Below are 17,234 nucleotides of genomic sequence, written 5' to 3'. Positions count from 1 at the left end.
GACTCCAACAGAAAACAATAAAAAAAGAGATACAGAATGGCACCTAAGAGGTACAAAATTGGGCACAGAATTACCTCAGGCGGTAGCCAATGCCCCACTTGCTCTTCAGGAAGAGAGAAGACCCGAGGCATTTCAGCATCCCTTGGGAAATCACAGCTTTACGATCTGGAAAGGAAAGTCAGGAAGGTCCCTCTGAAGCAGAAGATCGACAATTTCCTCCCAAATCCAACTCTGGATTCCGCACAGATTGTACCCCATGGCTGGGGAACAAAGCTGGGGTGGCAGCAGGACTCACCAGCCAGGATGTCAGCCTCGTCCATGAAGTGGGTGCTGAACACAGTCACACGGTTGGCTTTCCTGTTCCTCAGCAGGTTCCAGACGATGTGGCGGGAGCAGGGATCCATCCCCGCCGTGGGCTCGTCCAGCAGCAAAACCTGGGGGCAAAACCCAGAGGGATTTCCAAGCCACAGCCCCTGACCTCAGCAATCCCTCCCCAGCACACCCAGAAGGGTTTGTTGAAGCCTTAGTTACTCCTCTAAAATGGGAAACATCCCAGACTAACAAGGCAGCTTTTGCCACTGCACTTTGAATAAACCCATCTCCTGTTGTGACAAATGGAAAAATTCCATAATAAATTAATGCCACAGCCTGTTTTATTCCGGCTCCAATACAATTGTGTAGTAGAAGCACAACTTAGCCACGGATCCTTTCTACTGAGGGGTGGTTAAATGCACACACCTGCTTTTGAAATGCCCAGGAACTGTCACACACATCATTTTTAACCACAGATCTCAAAGCAGTCCCCGTTCCCACAGAAATTACAGAGCTCTAACACAAAAGAGCTCTCTGGCTCTGCTCCTGCTCCCAGTTCCTGGATGGCTTTGGAAGAAAAAGCATCCAACAATTTCACTGTTGGGGGATAAATGTCACCAGCCAGAAATCACACAAAACGTGCCACACTGTTTATTTGCCAAAGAGATCAACTCCAAAGCTGCTGCCATTACCTGAGCCTCAAGCATAAAGGCTGAGCCATTGAAATTACTGCAATTAAACCATAAACGAAGAAAAAAAGGTGCTCAAAGGAACAATTTCTGCATTTTACACATTAGTTGGTTTTGACAAGAGACACCCAGCCTTCCATGGATCAGCAACACCAAGCTGGGAATAATTCCATCCCTCTCACCTTGGGGTTCCCAAGAACAGCAACTCCCACTGATAGCCTCCTCTTCTGCCCCCCACTTAATTTTTTGGCTTGATTGTCCCTGATGGGCTGCATCTCCAAATCCAGCAACACCTTCTGCACCTTGAAAACACAAGAAACACATTTATTGTTTAAAAAAAAAAAAAACCTATCAATTTTTTAAACCAGATTGTTAACAATTAACATTCAAATGAACTGCTGCTGGTTCCCAGTGTGTTCTGTATCTGAACTGCACAACCTACACACGAAGTTTAATGGTGTCTATAATTGGACCCAAATGCCAGATTTAAAACATTTCATGAGCATTTTAATCTCAGGAAAAATGAAAAGTTTATCCTTGTCTAAACATCTTCCTGCACCTCTTTGTCCACTGTACCATAAAGCAGATATTTCCCTGTAAAAGGAAAACCCCTTGAGGATATTTTGATTTACTGGTTAAAAATGTACATGTAAGACAACACCTGCACCCAGGTGAGTTACCTCTTGTATCAAATCATTCTGAGGGATGCCCTTAATGGCAGCAAAGATGGAGAGGTTCTCCTCCACGGTTAAAATGTCAAAGTGGATGTCGGACTGGGGGCACACGCCCGCGATCTGCCGCACCTCCAGCATCTCGTCGATCTCGGACACTTTGTGCCCATAGACTGAGACAAACCCTAAAAAAATGAACACAAAAATCACAAAATGGTTTGGGTTGGAGTGGACCTTAAAGCTCATCTCATTCCAGTCTCCTGCCATGGGCTGGGAACTCTCCACTGGAAGGAGCGCTCAGCAGAGAGGGTTTTACAGCCCAGCGCGGACAGGAACTGCAAGCGGGCTCTTTCGGACTTTATCCAAAGATATGTTGATGAATCCTAAAATAACCACCAGGGTTATCAGCCTTGGTTTTACAGCAGGGCACCCCCAGCCCTGCACTCACCGTCTGTGGGGGGGCACAGCCCGCAGAGGATGTTCATCAGCGTTGTCTTCCCCGTGCCGCTGTGGCCCAGCAGCGCCGTGATCTGACCCTCGTAGATGTCAAAGGACAGATCTGCTCCCAGGGCACAGCGAGAGGAGGTGTCAGGGGCTGGATCCCAGCTCCCTGAGCCAGCTCCTGCCCCAGGGGTCCATCACATGCTCTTATGTGGGGTATCCATTCACACTCTGCCCCTGGGGGACAACTCACCCCATGGCCAGGCTGGGACGGTCCCGCACCCACTGTGGGGTGGCCACATTTCAAAGCCACCCAGGGAAAGGAGGTGAAAACATCAGGGAGGTGGGGCAGGGGAGATTAAATCACTACATGGGAAGAGGAGGAATTGGGGGTGATGCCAGCAGGTTTTTCTTAGTGATGGAGGGCTCATTTTTGGGGTGGCCTACTGTGACACCACTACTGTGAGACAGGACACACACGAACATGCCTGGCATTCATGCTCCAGGGCCCCACCCCTCCAAAAGAAACCAAAACCAGCCTGAACTGAAACAGAAAAGATCACTCAGCAACTCAGCTACTGCTGCTCTGCATCCAACAAGCAGCTAAAAAGCTGAAATGCTCTTACTTCTGAGAGCCTCCACAGTTTCCCCCTTCTTCCTGAATGTTTTCTGAACACAGCTGATTCTGAAAGAAGACACATCATTGCATAAAATATTTCAGGACCTTTACATTCCATTTTGAGTCATCAACACCCAGCAACAATCACAACAAGACAACCAGACTGAAGTGGCACCAGATGTGTTAAAAACGCATCAAGGCAAGTCAAGACACAGGACAGGTTTTCCCCAAACTTTGCCCATCTCCACCCTGGCATCAGGAAGCTTTTCCTGGTCCCCTTCTAAGGTATTTCCTGTGATGGTAAACTGAATTATTTCAAATCTGAGTCTCTTTCACATGGTGGAACAATGCACCAGAGGCTTCCCAAGCTAGGAAAGGGAACAGCTACTCCCCAGCAGTTGCACAATTCAACAGGAAGCCCCACAGACGTGACCTGGCTGTTAGCAGAACAGACTCCGAAGATGTGATTCCTGACAGCTCTTGATCAAAATTAGGTAGAAGAAAGAAGGAATTGTTCTTTTCAAGAGAGGTAAAAACCTTCCTTCCAGCCCTGCTGTTTCTCCAAATGAAAAAAACAACCAGTTTATCTGGATAAATCCATATCAAGGATGGATTTTGGAAGCCTCATCACCCTGAAAATGAGGACGATGAGAGAATTATGGAGGGTGAGTAATGGGGAAGAGAATAAGTACAAAAGACAATAAAACTGGCATGTGGAAAGGTGACAATACTGTGTGAAAATGCTGGAGCTGGTGGAGGGATGATGTGGAAAGAGTCCTGAATGGATGAATAATGCAACAACAGCCACAATGTTCTCGTGGGAATATCAGGATTAAAACTGGACTCCTGAACCTGTGGTGGATGCCCAAAGAGACCTGGGTGGTGTGGACAACACAAGACTCGTGCTGGTCACTAATCTCTAATATTTGAGAGCAGTGGAGCTAACCAGGAGTGAAGATGCAGAGTTCCCCATCTCCCATGAGGACACACCACTGGAAAATGATGGAAACAAGGGCTGAAAGGAAAACATTGAATACAACAACTGAGAAACCCCAAAAAGCACAGGACAGCCCAGATGCAAGACAAGAGGTGGCACAAAGCATGGGACAGCAGGTGACAGTGTGGACATTATTTCCTTTCTTTCACCCTCTTGTATGTGGCCGCTGGGTAAAACCACCATGAAATTCCTCTCTGGCCTAGGAGAACACCACAGCCTTCCCACAAACCCAGAATTCCGCTTTTTCCTCTCAAATGGGCGTTACCAGGAACTGAACCCTCCCAGCAGAGCTGGCGTTCCAACATCTGCAACCTCTTACGGCACCCGTGGCCTCAGCGAGAAGCTGAGGGAAGGGAAAAGCAGCAGGGCTGGAGAGGGCTCCAACAGGGGAGCACAGCCCACAAAGCAACCCTGTCCCTGAGCCTGGTGGTTTATCCTTGGATCCACGTCCCTGAGGACAGGGATTCACTGTGGAGGGCTCTCTGCAATGCACACCACACGCCGTTTGAATCCGAGGAGCGGAAAGCCAAGAGTGATTTTCAAGCTGCACACTAAAATCCAGGTGACCTGCTCATCCTCAGGCAGGGCAGGGACTGTACCTGATGGCTTCTTTTCCCTGAAATTCCGAAGGCACAGGCTCCACAATCTCACTGAAGCTCAAGCTGCCGTTGACGCTGCTCTCGTACAGCTCCTTGTAGTTTTTCCGGTGCTTTGACCAAAACGAGGGTTTCATGAAGAAAAAGGGCGTGCGGCGCAGGCCAAACTCCCCTGGGTGACAGGACAAAAGGAATTCCTGAGCAGCAACCACAAATATCCCTCAGCTTTGGGGTTCCAGCTCCTCCTGTAGCCAGCCCACACCCCTGTTCCTGAGCGATTTCCTCAGCCAAGTTTCCATTTAAGCCACGACTCCGCACTGCTGGCAGGCTCCACTTTTGCTGAGTATTTAAATAAAAGTGCAAATCTCCTCCTAGTCAAGAGAAATCCCCAGTGCTGAAAGAGCACTGACTTGAACATGGGAGAGAGAAAAGAGAGGGACTGGAGGTGAACAGAGCTGAGGGGCTTAAACAGGCTTTAATTGCAAAATTAACAACTTTATTCTGTGTTTCATGTTCAACTACTTCTGTCACAGGGACAGATCTGGAAGAGGCAGAGCAGTCTTTGATTTCCAACCCTCTAAGAGGAAATTGTAAAGGCTGAGGTTTTAGTTAACTCAGGAAGGAAGTTTTTCCTCTAGAAAGAGGGGAAAATTAAGCTTTTTAAGGCCATGGCAAAACCCCTCCTGACACATCACAGTTTTAACAGAATATAAATTATTTCAGCTGAAAGTGTAAAAATCTATGTGCAAACAGCATCACCTCCTTTCTCCACATCACAGGTGAGAGATGCCACCAGCCTGGGGGGCTCAGGATTTTAGGATGATCATCCCACAGCCCAGTTTTTGTCAGGAACATACCTGGGATAACCTGGTCAAGGTAGACAGCTACAAGCAGGTAAAAGATGCTGTCCAGCACCAAGAGAATCAGAGAGATGCAGAGCGGGTAAGGACCATCATTGATGTTTGCAAATGTTGCCCCATCCTCATAATCCTCCAGATGCATGACCTGCAAGGAGAGAGGGAGATGTCACACACCAGCAAGGCACAACAGCACAGTGCAAAACCTGGCAAAAACCCCTCAAAATAATGAGAAAGTGACTGAGATCACACAGGACACAAAGAATAACAGCTCCTTTACGGTGCTGGATGTTCAACTGCCATGAACAAAGGCGTTTTCCCCACCATCACCAGCTTATTAAAAATAAAATAACTATGTAAAAACCCCATCGAGGTCTGTTTGCAAGTGATCCACAGCAAACAAGCACAGTGAGGCTGCTGCAGGTGGGGATTTACCTGTGCAACACCAATCAAGAAGCTGCACTGGCACAAAGGGCTGAGGATCCACACGAAAGATTTGGGGAAATCCTCCAGCAGGACAATGTTGAGGCCCACAAAGCCAAAAACCAGAGTTGCCAGGAACTCTACTATCCCCACATGCTTGGACTTCTTAAACAGAGGCGTCAGCATCAGGGCAAAGAAAACCTGAGGGCAGAGGGGAAAAAACCAGGAAGGTACTGTAGTAGCAGGAGTAGTAGTAGTAATAATAATAATAATAATAGTAGTAATATAGAAATGGTATAGAAAAACTAAGGGAAAATACCATAGTATTTTCTGATAATCATATAATTTCTGATTCTCTGATAATCATATAATTTTCCTGCTATAGTCACTCCAGCATTCACCCACACAGCATCCATGGAATCATTTTCTGTTGGAAAAGACTTTCAAGATCCAGTCCCACTGTTTCTCTTATGAACTCAGACAGGCAATTGGCTATAGAAATATATTTATCATATATTTTTGTATCATTCTCTGACCTTTAATTAGGGTTTTAGCATTACACTCTGTAGTAACAGGAAATGCTTTGAAGAGGACCTGGACTGCAGAATGGTTCTGTGCAGGGTTCAGAACTCAAAACCTGGTGAGTATAAACTCAAATATTTCAGGAAGGAAAGGCATTTTTCATAGTGATGGGTGACACCTGTACAACATCCTAACAACAGAGGAGAAAACCCGAGGAAGGGATGGGGCAGCTCGGATTCCCAGCACTGCTCAATCCTACAGAAGCAACACTGGCCCCAAATCCTTTGGCAGAGAGAACATGATCAGGTGGGAAGGGAATAAAACCCCCATGGGATGGCTGAATTGCACAGGGCCAGGAATACTTACTGAGGAGACTCCATACAGGAAGAAAAGGAGGAATATGACAAAGGCACTGCTCTGGGGGAAGAGGGACGAGGCCGTGGCGATCACCGCCATGAGAATGGACATGACGAAAATCAGGCTCACGTAGAGCAGCACCCAGGACAGCCTAGGGAGGAAAAGGGGGGAAAAACAGAAAAAGGAATGAATCCCCAGCCACGCAAACAGCAAAACCCAGCACTCTTTAATATTCCAGACACTGCACCAAAGGCCAAGTGTGCCACAAAACAAGAGCCCCCCCCAGTAAAAGAGCTGTTGTGAACATCCCTGGGACTGTTCTCGGCACACATCGACTCCCAGGACAGCCAGAGATGCACAATCAGGTGATTCACCTTTTTTTTTTTTTTAACTTGCATAATTAATTCCCTAGGGTAGGCAAAGGAGGGTAACAGAGTCATAGGTTTCAATAATTCAAGAAATTCTGTTTAAAATTTAATACAGCCATCATTCAGGGCACTGGGCAGGGTAACAAAATCCTGCTCTTCTGAAAAACAGAGCTGCGAGTCTGCGAGCAGCTCTGACCTCAGCAAACAGGGGCGGTTTGTGTACAGGTAGCAAAAAATGACACGTTTCCTGTGAAATGAGTAAAAAAAATCATTCCAACCACCCCAGGTGGCTGTTTCGGTGCAGATGTGAAAACCCTGCAGGAAAGGGCAAAGCAAAACCTGGGTTTTATCTCTTCAACTCTCAATGATTTCAAATTAACACATCATTTGAGAGAAAAATAAAATATTCTATTTCCCAGGACGATTTTTCATCAGGGTGAGGAAACAATTGAAAACCTGTTGCTGAGACTGCTCTGGCACGTTAAAATTATAGAGTTGGGTTCACTTAATTATGTGCCAGGCTGCAGGTTACCTGTTGAGCTTCTAGGAAAGGAGGTAGGGAGCCAGAAATATTTAAAAACCTCCATAAAAATCTCACACATGATGAGGCTTAATCGCTCTAAGCCTGGCATAGCTATACATGAATAAATACAGCAGGATCTCTTATTAAAATATTCATATTTTCATGATACGTCAAGTGTCTCTCTGTTTGATTTTACAGAATATCTCAGTTTTTGGTTGTTTTCAGTTAAATACTGAAAACAATTTAAGAACTGACAGGTGGGATTAAAGAGGTTTCCTAGAAATAATTTTTTTTAGTATTTCTTTACATATACTTTCTTTCTTTTTCCTTTTATAAACAACACGTCACACCAAACACTCACATACCAGAAGGCAGTGTCATGGAGTCCCAAAATTTTCAAGAACTCCTTCAGCTTCCTCTCCTTTTCTGCCACGATGTGAATTGCCAGATAATACCCAAAGGGGGAGAAGGCAATCACCAGGTAAATTAAAATGATTGCACGAGGGAAATTATCAATTTCCACCACAGCAGCCTCTCCCATAACCATGGCTCTGGTCAGCTGCAGCTGCTCCCAAACTGAGTGATTTGTCTTCAGCTGAAAGGAAGAGGAGGAAGAGTTTTTTTCACATTTTTCCTGATTTTTCAGCCCCATCCCAACCACTGTCTCCACCCCTGCTGGCACGGGGAGATCTGGAGACCCCAAAACCTTCCTGACCCCAAATCCCAGGCCAAAAGCAGGGAAACCAGAAAACATCCGAATGCCTGGAGATAAAATTAGCAAATGTGAAATTTCTGTCACTTAAAAAGATGGAATTTGCTGTCACCACAAGCAGGATGAGGGGAGGGAAATCGGGGAAAAATTGCTGAGCAACACCGACACCAAAACAAGGCAAATCCTGCAGCCCCTGTTTGGAGTGGCATTTCGGGGTGAGCTCTGTGGAGCCTTTGTGCTCTGAGGAGCGTTGTGGGGCATGTTCAGGTTCATCTGGATGAAAATGGAGTCAAACATCCTCATTATCCAACCCCACAGGACTGGGGAAATCCTCGACAAAACAGTCCTGGACAAAACACAGCCAAACCCACCCGGAGACTTCTGCCTTCTCATCAGATCCCAGGTGAGTTCTGGCACAGCATTTCCCAGGATTAACAGGCAGATTAAGCAGCCAGAGCCTGGGCAGCCCCTGGATCTGCCCTTCCTTGGGGTGAGGATGGGATTGGATGGGGTTTTCCCAGCAGTACCTGGATGATGGCGGTGTCGATGCAGGCCTGGAGCGCCGTGAAGCCCGAGCTCCAGTAGGTCACTGACTCGCAGCTCTTCCGCAGGCTGGAGCACGTGGCTGAGGGAAAAGCAGGGAATGAACATCCTTAGGATCCCTTCCAACCCAGGCCACTCCAGGATTCCACGTTAAAATCCCAAAAATCAGAGTTCCAGCTGCTCTGTTCCCAAGCCATCCCTCACACTGCTGCAAACCACCTCCACAAACCAATACATGCACACCAGGCCAAAAAAAAAAGAAAAATATGGAATGATTTCCAGCTTATTCCCTTGCAGGGCACGCAGATTTACCTCTGGATTCCGTATAGATGGAGGACATGGCGATGGAGTCGTGGAACCTCAGCTGGTAGGACATGGAGTCCTTGAACACCACCCCCACGAAGTTGGAGGGTTTGAGAAAGCTCGCCTCTTCCAGCTCCTCCTCACTCAAATACTCCTCAGTGATCAGGCCTGGGAGATGTTAATTAAGAAATTATCCAGTTTTTATTTAGTCCCTGGCACAGCAGGGAATAAAAACGTGCAACACTTTGAAAGAAGCATCAAGTATCATTAGTGACTTATTGGGGTTTGGAGACCCTTCCAACCCAAACCATTCCACGATTCTTTGATATCTATAATTATTTTTGTCACAGGGAGGGAAATACTCTGGTGAACAGACACTGCAGGGGTTCAGCTCAGCACTGCAGGGTGAGTAATGCACATTTACCCCAGAATTTTTCCTTTTCCCCCCCATTTTTTGCTGCTCCCGCAGTTTCTGTGCCCCAATCCTTTGCTGGCTGCCCCAGGGTTTATTCCCAGCACTTGCCAGGAAAGGCAGATCGATGGTGCAGATGGATAAATCCATCAAAACGTGGTATTTCTGTCACTGAGCTCGGCAGAACATGGGAAGAGAAGAAAGAGTTGTTTGCTCAAAGGATCTGAGGAATGTGCAGATGTGGGGCTGGGCTGTGGCTCCAAGGTGATTATGAGGGATGAAAAGCATAAAGAAAAGAATCAAAGACCCCAAACTAAAAAAAGAAACAGAGCAGGTTTGGAGAAATAAGTTCTTATTAAGTGTGAGGTGTGCAGGAGAGCACTAGAGAAAAAGAAGGAAAAAAATAAGGAAAAAAAAAAGGGAAAAACCGTAACAAAAGGGAAAAAAACCCCAAACAAATGGGGAAAAACTCCAAACAAATGAGGAAAAAATGCAAACAAATGAGAAAAAAAACCCCCAACAAATGGGAAAAAAACCCCAGACAAATGGAAAAAAATAAACAGAAAAACAGGAAAAACAAACAAGGAAAAAACCCAAACAAATGGAAAAAAACCAAAAACCAGTAAGTGGGAAAAAACAAAGAAATATGCAAAAAACAAACAGAAGAAAAAAACAGGAAAAACCAAAGAGGGGAAAAAAACCCCAAACAGGGAAAAAAGAAACCCCAAACAAACATGAAAAAAAAAAACCTGGGAAGAAAAAAAAGGAAAATTTATTTTAAAAGAAGAGGTGACAAAGTGTTAATAGGAATTAGCATTTAAAATAAATTAAAAATGCTGCTGTGATTGTGACGCCAAGATAGAAAACAACCGCCAACCTCCCCTGAGTTTGCCCCAGGATGTCACAGGACAGGGATCAATCAGCCCCAGAGCCGCTTTTTTTCTTGTGGCCTCCTCAGGAATGGAAATCACTTTGAAGTGGCAGTGCCAGAATTATTTTACGTCAGGAAAAAATCCCCAAAACCAGCAAAAAAACCCCAACACCTTCACAGTCCCTCCTCTGGAAAATAAAGACTTTTCCTATTGGCAGCACCCTTGAGCTCCCCCTTCAAACACAAGCTACAGCAAGAGATATGAGGGGAAAACCACAAGATTTAGGGTTGGAATACCATCCTCAAAGTTATCAAAAGCCACTTTCTTCATGATTTCCCGAGCCATGGGTGTGGGTGGCGTGTACCCGATGACGAAGTTCACCAGCACCGAGGTGTGCAGCAGGCCCAGGTCGGTGTTGGCCACCTCATCATATTTCCTGTGAGGGTGCATCATGCTCATCAGGATCAGCCAGAACAGGAAAAACAGCGGGAAAAGCACCTCCTGCAGCAAAAAGAAAATTGGAATATTTTGAAGCACAGCCATAGAAACAAAACATTCCTGAAGCTTGTCCTGCACGCAGCTCAAAGGAGGGGCTGAGTGCAGGGTCTGGGCAGCAAAACTCCCGGAAAGTTTTCAGTGCTGCAACGATTCTGATGCCAAATCCTCGCCTGGCGCTGCAGCAGGGTTTCAATCCCAGGCATTAGTAACTCAAGAAGCCATGTGAAGGCCCAAAGGGATCATTCCACAAGCTTTAAACATCTGCAAATTCCTGCTCGAAACAAAAGCTGTGAGCCACTGAAGGAGCCCAGCCAAGCACTGCAAGGTTTCTTCCTCCCCTCAAAATTCATCTTAAAGTGTCATCAAATCATTTACACCCCAGGCTGAACTGGTAGAAAAGATAAAAGTATCTTTTGGGGAGGTCTGACCTTGCTTTTCTGTGTGGTTACAGCTGTAAAAGGTTTTAAAAGTGCACTGAGCTGGCAATATTCAAGGATATTTTAAATAATATATTATTATTTATATGATATATATGTATAATATATACTACAATGTATATAAAATATTAATGACTACATCAACTAATATTTACTAATAAATTAATATACTCTGTAGATGTATTCTTATACATATATATAATTTAATATTCAAGGCTATTTTCTGGATAAAGCCTTACATATTAGAACACTTTTTTAACCAAAGGGCTACAAAATACCTTCTGAAAAAGCCTATTTCACCCCAAAATCCAGAGCAGATCATGAAGCTTCATAAACATCATAATAAAACCGAGTTTTGCCTCCGATTTGGGAGTTATTTAAACACAGGATAACCGTGGATGTGCTGGAAGCAGGAGCCAAGGACTCATCCCTTACCTGGACACTGCTTTTCTTAGTCCTGCACTTAATAAGACAATTCTTGAACAAGAGAGCTCGGGTTTGCCTCCACACTCCTGCTTCTCTTGGAGCAGCGGGTGCCATTTTTCAGGACTGGTGTGAGAAAAAAATATAGACCTTTATTAAATGACAAAATAATTTCCAAAGCCAAAGCCAGGCGGTTGCAGCATTTGGTGTCTCCTATTTTTATATTTTCACAAGAATTTTTCATTTTCAGTTTTTCATCTCTTAATGCCTTCTCATACACGTTATGTGCCTGTCACATGGAGAAATTGCCAGTGCCCACTTGGAATGAGAGAAATGGGGAATCCAGCTGGGAATCTGGGCAGAAGGTGCCTCAGGATGCCACCCCTCCACCCAAGGGCAGCACCAGCTCTAGGCCAACTCAGTAGACCTGACTTAAGCTGGGCTTATTTTTCTCCATGTAAATCCCAATCGCAGATATCTCTCTGGGAGCACGATTCCAGCATCCGTGGCGGGAGCTGAGGGCAGGCGGCCAGAGCAGCGAGAGCAGCGCCAGCTGCCCCGGGCTGTGCAATTGGGCGTGAGTAACCCCCTTCCCCGCTGGAGCAGGGCCAGCAGCGCCGGGCCCCCCCTCGCTCCGCTGGAAGCCTTCCATCAGCCCGGCTGCACAGCCCAGCAGCGCTGCCCGCGAGCTCCGGGCAAGGGAAAGCCAACGGAGCTCAATGGAAAATGCTCTTGCAGGAGATGCCATCCTGCACGTACCTGGCGAGGGCTGGGGAGCCGGGAGGGTTCTCTCCTGGGTTCTGCCGCCCTTTTTGCTGCCTGAGGTTGGGAATCACGGGTCAGGCTACATCTCCCTCTGCTTCCTCAGCTGGGAATGTTGGAACATTTCACCTGCGAAGGTGAAACAGAACCATGAGCTGCTCAGCAGGGACAGCAGAGCACCAGGGCAGGTGCCACAAACCCCACCTTCAGCAACACCTACACACCACCGGTGAAAAACTGAGTGCTTCCTCCACCCTTCAGTCAAAACACAGTGGAGAATGCAGGAATTGATCCATTTTCCAGGCTTTACAGCTCCCAGCATTCATTCCAGAAGCAGGCTGATGTTCCTGGTGCCTGTGTACAGCTCTGGTTTCTCTGTTATCTGTCAGACACCACGTGGCTCAAAGTTCCTTCCCTGGCTGGGTTTCAATAGGGAAATCTCTTTTTGGAGCACAAACATCACCTCAGTAACGGGACACAGGAAGTTCCTGAGATGTCAGCACCACCATAAACTCAAATACACAAATACTTTATACACAGAGCCTGTCTGAGCATGGCAGGGATGAGAGGAGGGAAAAGGGGCTAAAAGGAACCAAATCCCTGCTCCCAGACTGGCTCTGGGGTCCTCCCTGGAGCAGCGACCCCTGGAAGCACGAGGGAAGTGGGATACAAGTGCTCATCACTGGAAGAGAAGCTTTGGGAAGGGATCCCACCTCCAGCCTGGAGTGCTGCCCTCACCCTGAGTCTACTTCAAAAATAAAAGCAAACTTTGAAAAAATACATATTTTGTCTGGAAAAAAAAAAATCCAACCACAAAATGCTTTAACACCAAGCTGTGATAGCAACCAAGCCCTGCAGGAAAAAATGAGTACAACTCCTCTGGATATTTTGGGCAAGAAATGTTTCCCAGTGATAGCGGAGTGTTTGAAAAATAATCAAAAGCAGCAGTTCTTGCTTACAGATCATGAAAATCACTGTGCTTCTCCCCTCTGCTCACAGCATGCCCTGGAAGTGCCACCGTTTGCACATTCCAAGAGCACTCCCAGGAACAGAAACTCCAGAGGTCCCTCCTCAACAGCACACAAGGGTCTAACCCAGCAACCCCTTCCCTCAGCCACAATATCTTAATTAAATCCCCAAAACTGGCAAAGATGATTTAATGAGATTCAATCACCAGTGCCAGTTACTGTTCCTCTAATTATTTTCTCTCCACTTGTAAAACCCAAAATACTCCCACATCTCCACTGGAACTCTGCCATGCTTTCATTTACATCACGTAGGTTGGAGGAAGGGTCATTTCAAGAATGTTAATTAATTTTTCATATTACACCTGCCACCTCCACGTAAGCCACAGAACGATGAAGGACACTGAAGAAGCATCACTTGAACGGTGAAAATTTGGATTTGGGGGGAGAAAAAACCAACCCAAATCCTCTTTGAAACTCCGGATGAAGAACATGAACACAGAGGCTGACCAGAGGAAGCTGCCAAGGCATTTAATTGAGCAATAGCAGACAAAATGAAGATACTCTCAACCTGTGACAATCCTCCCCAATTTAGGCACTGTCTTGTGATTTGTGCTGACACGGGAAGCGGGTGACACACAAATGCTTGTGGGCATCTCAGTCAAAGCTATCTCAAGGGAATGGCTGGGTTTGTGCTTTAATTCCATATCAGAGATGCCAGCGCTTCTTAAATAACGCTCAGATGATACTCGGGAAGCCTCCCCTTCCTTCCCCTGGCATCAACCTGGCAACGGGCTTTAAAGGTCACATGGCGATTTAGTGCTGCACATCACGTTCTCCTTGTCTTTCAAGCCAAAAAAAACCCCAAAAAACCCCACCAGAACCCAAACGAGGAGTGTCAGCCTCAGCTAAATGAGCTGCGGCTCGAGGCAAAAACAATTTATCAGTGAACAAGCCCCGCGGAACGGCGAGGAAATGAGATTATTGATCTTGCTGCTACAAGACAACAGCCGAGATGGTACTCAAGCAAAACTCTGATGTGCTCTTTGCTGCGCTTCAATTATTTAAATTGCGACTATAATAACATATAACAACATGCTTCATGTAGTAATTTAAAAAACAGGCTGAATGTTCTCCCTTATCTGAATTTTTCTCCCTTATCGGAATTTTCTCCTTTATCAGCCCCATGGGGAACCCCCGCCCTGCCTGGGGCTGCAAATCCCTTCCCTCCAAACTCATCTCTGTTTCCCTGCGGGGACAAGGAATGACACGGAGCAGAGGCGGGTCTGGCTGTCCCCGCACGGCTCCCGCAGCATCTCCAGCATCCTTGAGCATCCCTGAACATCCCCGAGCATCCCCAGCATCCTCCTGCATCCCTGAGCATCCCCAGCATCCACCTGCATCCTCTGAGCATCCCCGCCGCGCCCCAGCCCCGGGGACCCCCGCGTGTCTCAGAGGGACGACGCTCCTGCTTTTCACATCTCCCTTTCCCCCCCGCTAAATCCCTGGAAATGCGGTTTTCTCACCGTTCGGCGCCCGGCCCCGCCGGCCCGGCTGCCCCAGCCACCGGCACTCGCGGGCAGTGACGCGCACCAGGTGCAGCCCAACTCCTCCTCTTCCTCTCCGCTCCTTCCCCTTCCCGTCCGAGCCGAGCCGGGAGGGGCCGGGCCCGGCTCCTGCCACCGCCCCGCGGCCCCGGACCGCCCCCTGCGCCGCGGAGCGCGGCCGGCAGAGCCCCGAGCCCCGCGGTGCCCCCGCCCCGCTCCCCGCCTTCCCCCCGGGCCGGTCCGCAGTGCCGGACACCTCCCTCCTATTGACATTCCTCCACTCCCGGGGACAGCCCCGCTCCCGGGATCCCCCTTCCCTGCCAGGGACTCCCCTCCCGAGGGCTCCATCCTCCGGGTGACTCTTTCCCTGCTGGGCACCCCCTCCCTAGCACCCCGTCCTCCAAGTGATCCCCCTTCCCAAGGATTCCCTCGTCCCAGGGACCCCATTCTCCCGGTGAACCCCTTATCCGAGGACCACCTCCGGAGGAGGAGGACGCTGCTCTCCGGGTGACCCCGTCCCTCCTGAGGACCCCTTTTCCAGGGACCCCATCCTCCGAGTGACCCCCCCTTCCTAAGTACCCCGATCTCTGGGTGTTCCCCCATCCCAGGGACCTCCATCTTGTAGGTGGCCTGCCCTTCAAAGGACCCCCCGTTCCAAGGATTCTCTCCCCCTTGTGACTCCATCCCTCCTGAGGACCCCTTTCCCAGGGACCCCATCCTCCAGGTGACCCCCCCCTTCCTAAGGACCCCAATGTCTGGGTGGCCCCCCTTCAAGGGACCCCCTCTCCCCCCCCCCCCCCCCCCAAGGATTTTCTTCTCCGAGCGACCCCATCCCTCCTGAGAACCTTCCTCCCAGGGACCCCATCCTCTGGGTGACCACCTCTTCCAAGGACTCCAACCTCTGGGTGACCCTCCTCCCCTGCCGAGGGACCTCCATCCTGCAGGTGACCCCCACTTCTCTCCTCCAGGTGACCCCATCCCTCCTGACAACCATTTCCCAGGGACCCCATCCTCCAGTGAACCCCCTGTCCGAGGACCCCAATCTCTGGGTGTTCCCCCATCCCAGGAACCTCCATCTTGAGGGTGGCTCCTCCTTCAAGGGACCCTCCCCTTCCAAGGATTCTCTCCCCCTTGTGACCCTATCCCTCCTGAGGACCCCTTTCCCAGGGACCCCATCCTCCAGTGAGCCCCCTTTCTGAGGACACCAGTCTCTGCATGACCTCCCCCCCACCTCCATCCCCTGGATGGCCCCCCCTTCAAGTGATCCCCCCTTCCAAGGATTCTCTCCTCTGACCCCACCCCGATGCCTCTTCAGCCCTAGAACCACAAACCAAACGAGATTAAAATGAGGAATAAAGTGGTTACCGTTTACTGAAGGTCCCCCAGGCGCGCTTGTGGCTGAATGCACACGTGGGACAGGGCTTCGACACTTTTGTAAGTTCAGCAAATTAGCATAATTGATGAGAATCCCCAATTAGAAGTACAGTTAATGAAATAATTTCCCTCTTGGTTCGGCCCCCTACTGAAGCCTCCCCCTCGCTTCCAGCCCCACGTTGTTTGTGTCTAAATACAGGGGAAAGGGACGTGGCCTTGGTTCGCTGAAGAAGCAAGATTAGAAGGGGATTCCAGGAATGTGTTTGTCTCACAGAGCACTGCAGTTGGCTGGGAAACTGAGTAACTGGACCACTGTAGTCTGCAGAGCTGTGAATGTATGAAAGATACGTCAAAACCAACCATTTTTTGGCATCAATCCCTCCTGAGGACCTCCCTCCCAGGGACCTCCATCCTCCAGGTGACCACCCTTCCCAAGGACTCCATCCTTTGTGTGACCACCTCTCTTGAGGATCCCCATCCTCTCGGTGACCCCCTTTTCCAAGGCATCCCCCCCTCCAAGGACTCTCTCTTCCTGAGGACCCTATTCTCCAGCTGATCACCTCTCTTGAGGACCCCCATCCTCTGGGTGACCCTCTCCTCCAAGAGACTCCCCCCTTCCAAGGATTCTCTCCTCCTGAGGACCCCATTTTCTGTGTGACCACGTCTCCTGAGGACCCTCCTCTCTGGGAGACCCCCTCGCAGGGAGCCCCATCCTCCAGGTGACCCCCTCCTCCAAAGGACCCCCTTCTCCAAGGTTTCTCTCCTCCTGGGGACCCCATCCCCTGTATGACCCCCCCCTCCCAGGGACACCCCCTCCTTTCTGCAGCCCCCATTCCTCAGGGACACCCCCCTTCCACCTCCCAGCACAACCTTGCTGGGGAGCAGAGGAAAGGGGCTGGACATATGTCCTGGGGACCTGGAGCTTTAAGGTTGGGCAGGAGCTACCTCACTCCATCCCCTGCTCCCGGCTCCTGCTGATGCCATGAAGATTTTTGCCTTTTCTTTTATACC

The 17,234-nt window shown here is 48.7% G+C and overlaps 1 protein-coding gene across 2 annotated transcripts in view; it reads right to left on the bottom strand.

Annotated features, from left to right (window-relative positions):
- Positions 1 to 16,377, bottom strand: part of ABCA5 (ATP binding cassette subfamily A member 5) — a 35,832-nt gene extending 19,455 nt beyond the window's left edge. The window contains exons 1-17 of one of the 2 annotated variants that reach the window (XM_048323499.1): positions 16,215 to 16,377; positions 12,335 to 12,466; positions 11,588 to 11,701; positions 10,514 to 10,718; positions 8,943 to 9,101; positions 8,615 to 8,712; positions 7,741 to 7,970; positions 6,494 to 6,635; positions 5,618 to 5,806; positions 5,183 to 5,330; positions 4,329 to 4,497; positions 2,740 to 2,798; positions 2,121 to 2,231; positions 1,682 to 1,857; positions 1,184 to 1,303; positions 296 to 434; positions 75 to 165 (exon numbers count right to left, since the gene is read on the bottom strand). In XM_048323499.1, coding sequence (XP_048179456.1) covers positions 75 to 165; positions 296 to 434; positions 1,184 to 1,303; positions 1,682 to 1,857; positions 2,121 to 2,231; positions 2,740 to 2,798; positions 4,329 to 4,497; positions 5,183 to 5,330; positions 5,618 to 5,806; positions 6,494 to 6,635; positions 7,741 to 7,970; positions 8,615 to 8,712; positions 8,943 to 9,101; positions 10,514 to 10,718; positions 11,588 to 11,692 — 2,141 coding nt within the window. In that variant the 5' untranslated portion in view covers positions 11,693 to 11,701; positions 12,335 to 12,466; positions 16,215 to 16,377. Of the gene's footprint in view, positions 1 to 74; positions 166 to 295; positions 435 to 1,183; positions 1,304 to 1,681; positions 1,858 to 2,120; positions 2,232 to 2,739; positions 2,799 to 4,328; positions 4,498 to 5,182; positions 5,331 to 5,617; positions 5,807 to 6,493; positions 6,636 to 7,740; positions 7,971 to 8,614; positions 8,713 to 8,942; positions 9,102 to 10,513; positions 10,719 to 11,587; positions 11,702 to 12,334; positions 12,467 to 14,828; positions 14,935 to 16,214 lie in introns of those variants that run through there. The other variant, XM_048323498.1, reaches the window with a different exon arrangement.
- Positions 16,378 to 17,234: the final 857 nt, after the last annotated feature.

This window comes from Corvus hawaiiensis, chromosome 19 (genome assembly GCF_020740725.1).
Source record: "Corvus hawaiiensis isolate bCorHaw1 chromosome 19, bCorHaw1.pri.cur, whole genome shotgun sequence".
Classification (NCBI taxonomy): domain Eukaryota; kingdom Metazoa; phylum Chordata; class Aves; order Passeriformes; family Corvidae; genus Corvus; species Corvus hawaiiensis.
Note: the sequence above shows the minus strand (reverse complement) of the source record. Positions and strands in the feature narration are given on the sequence as shown.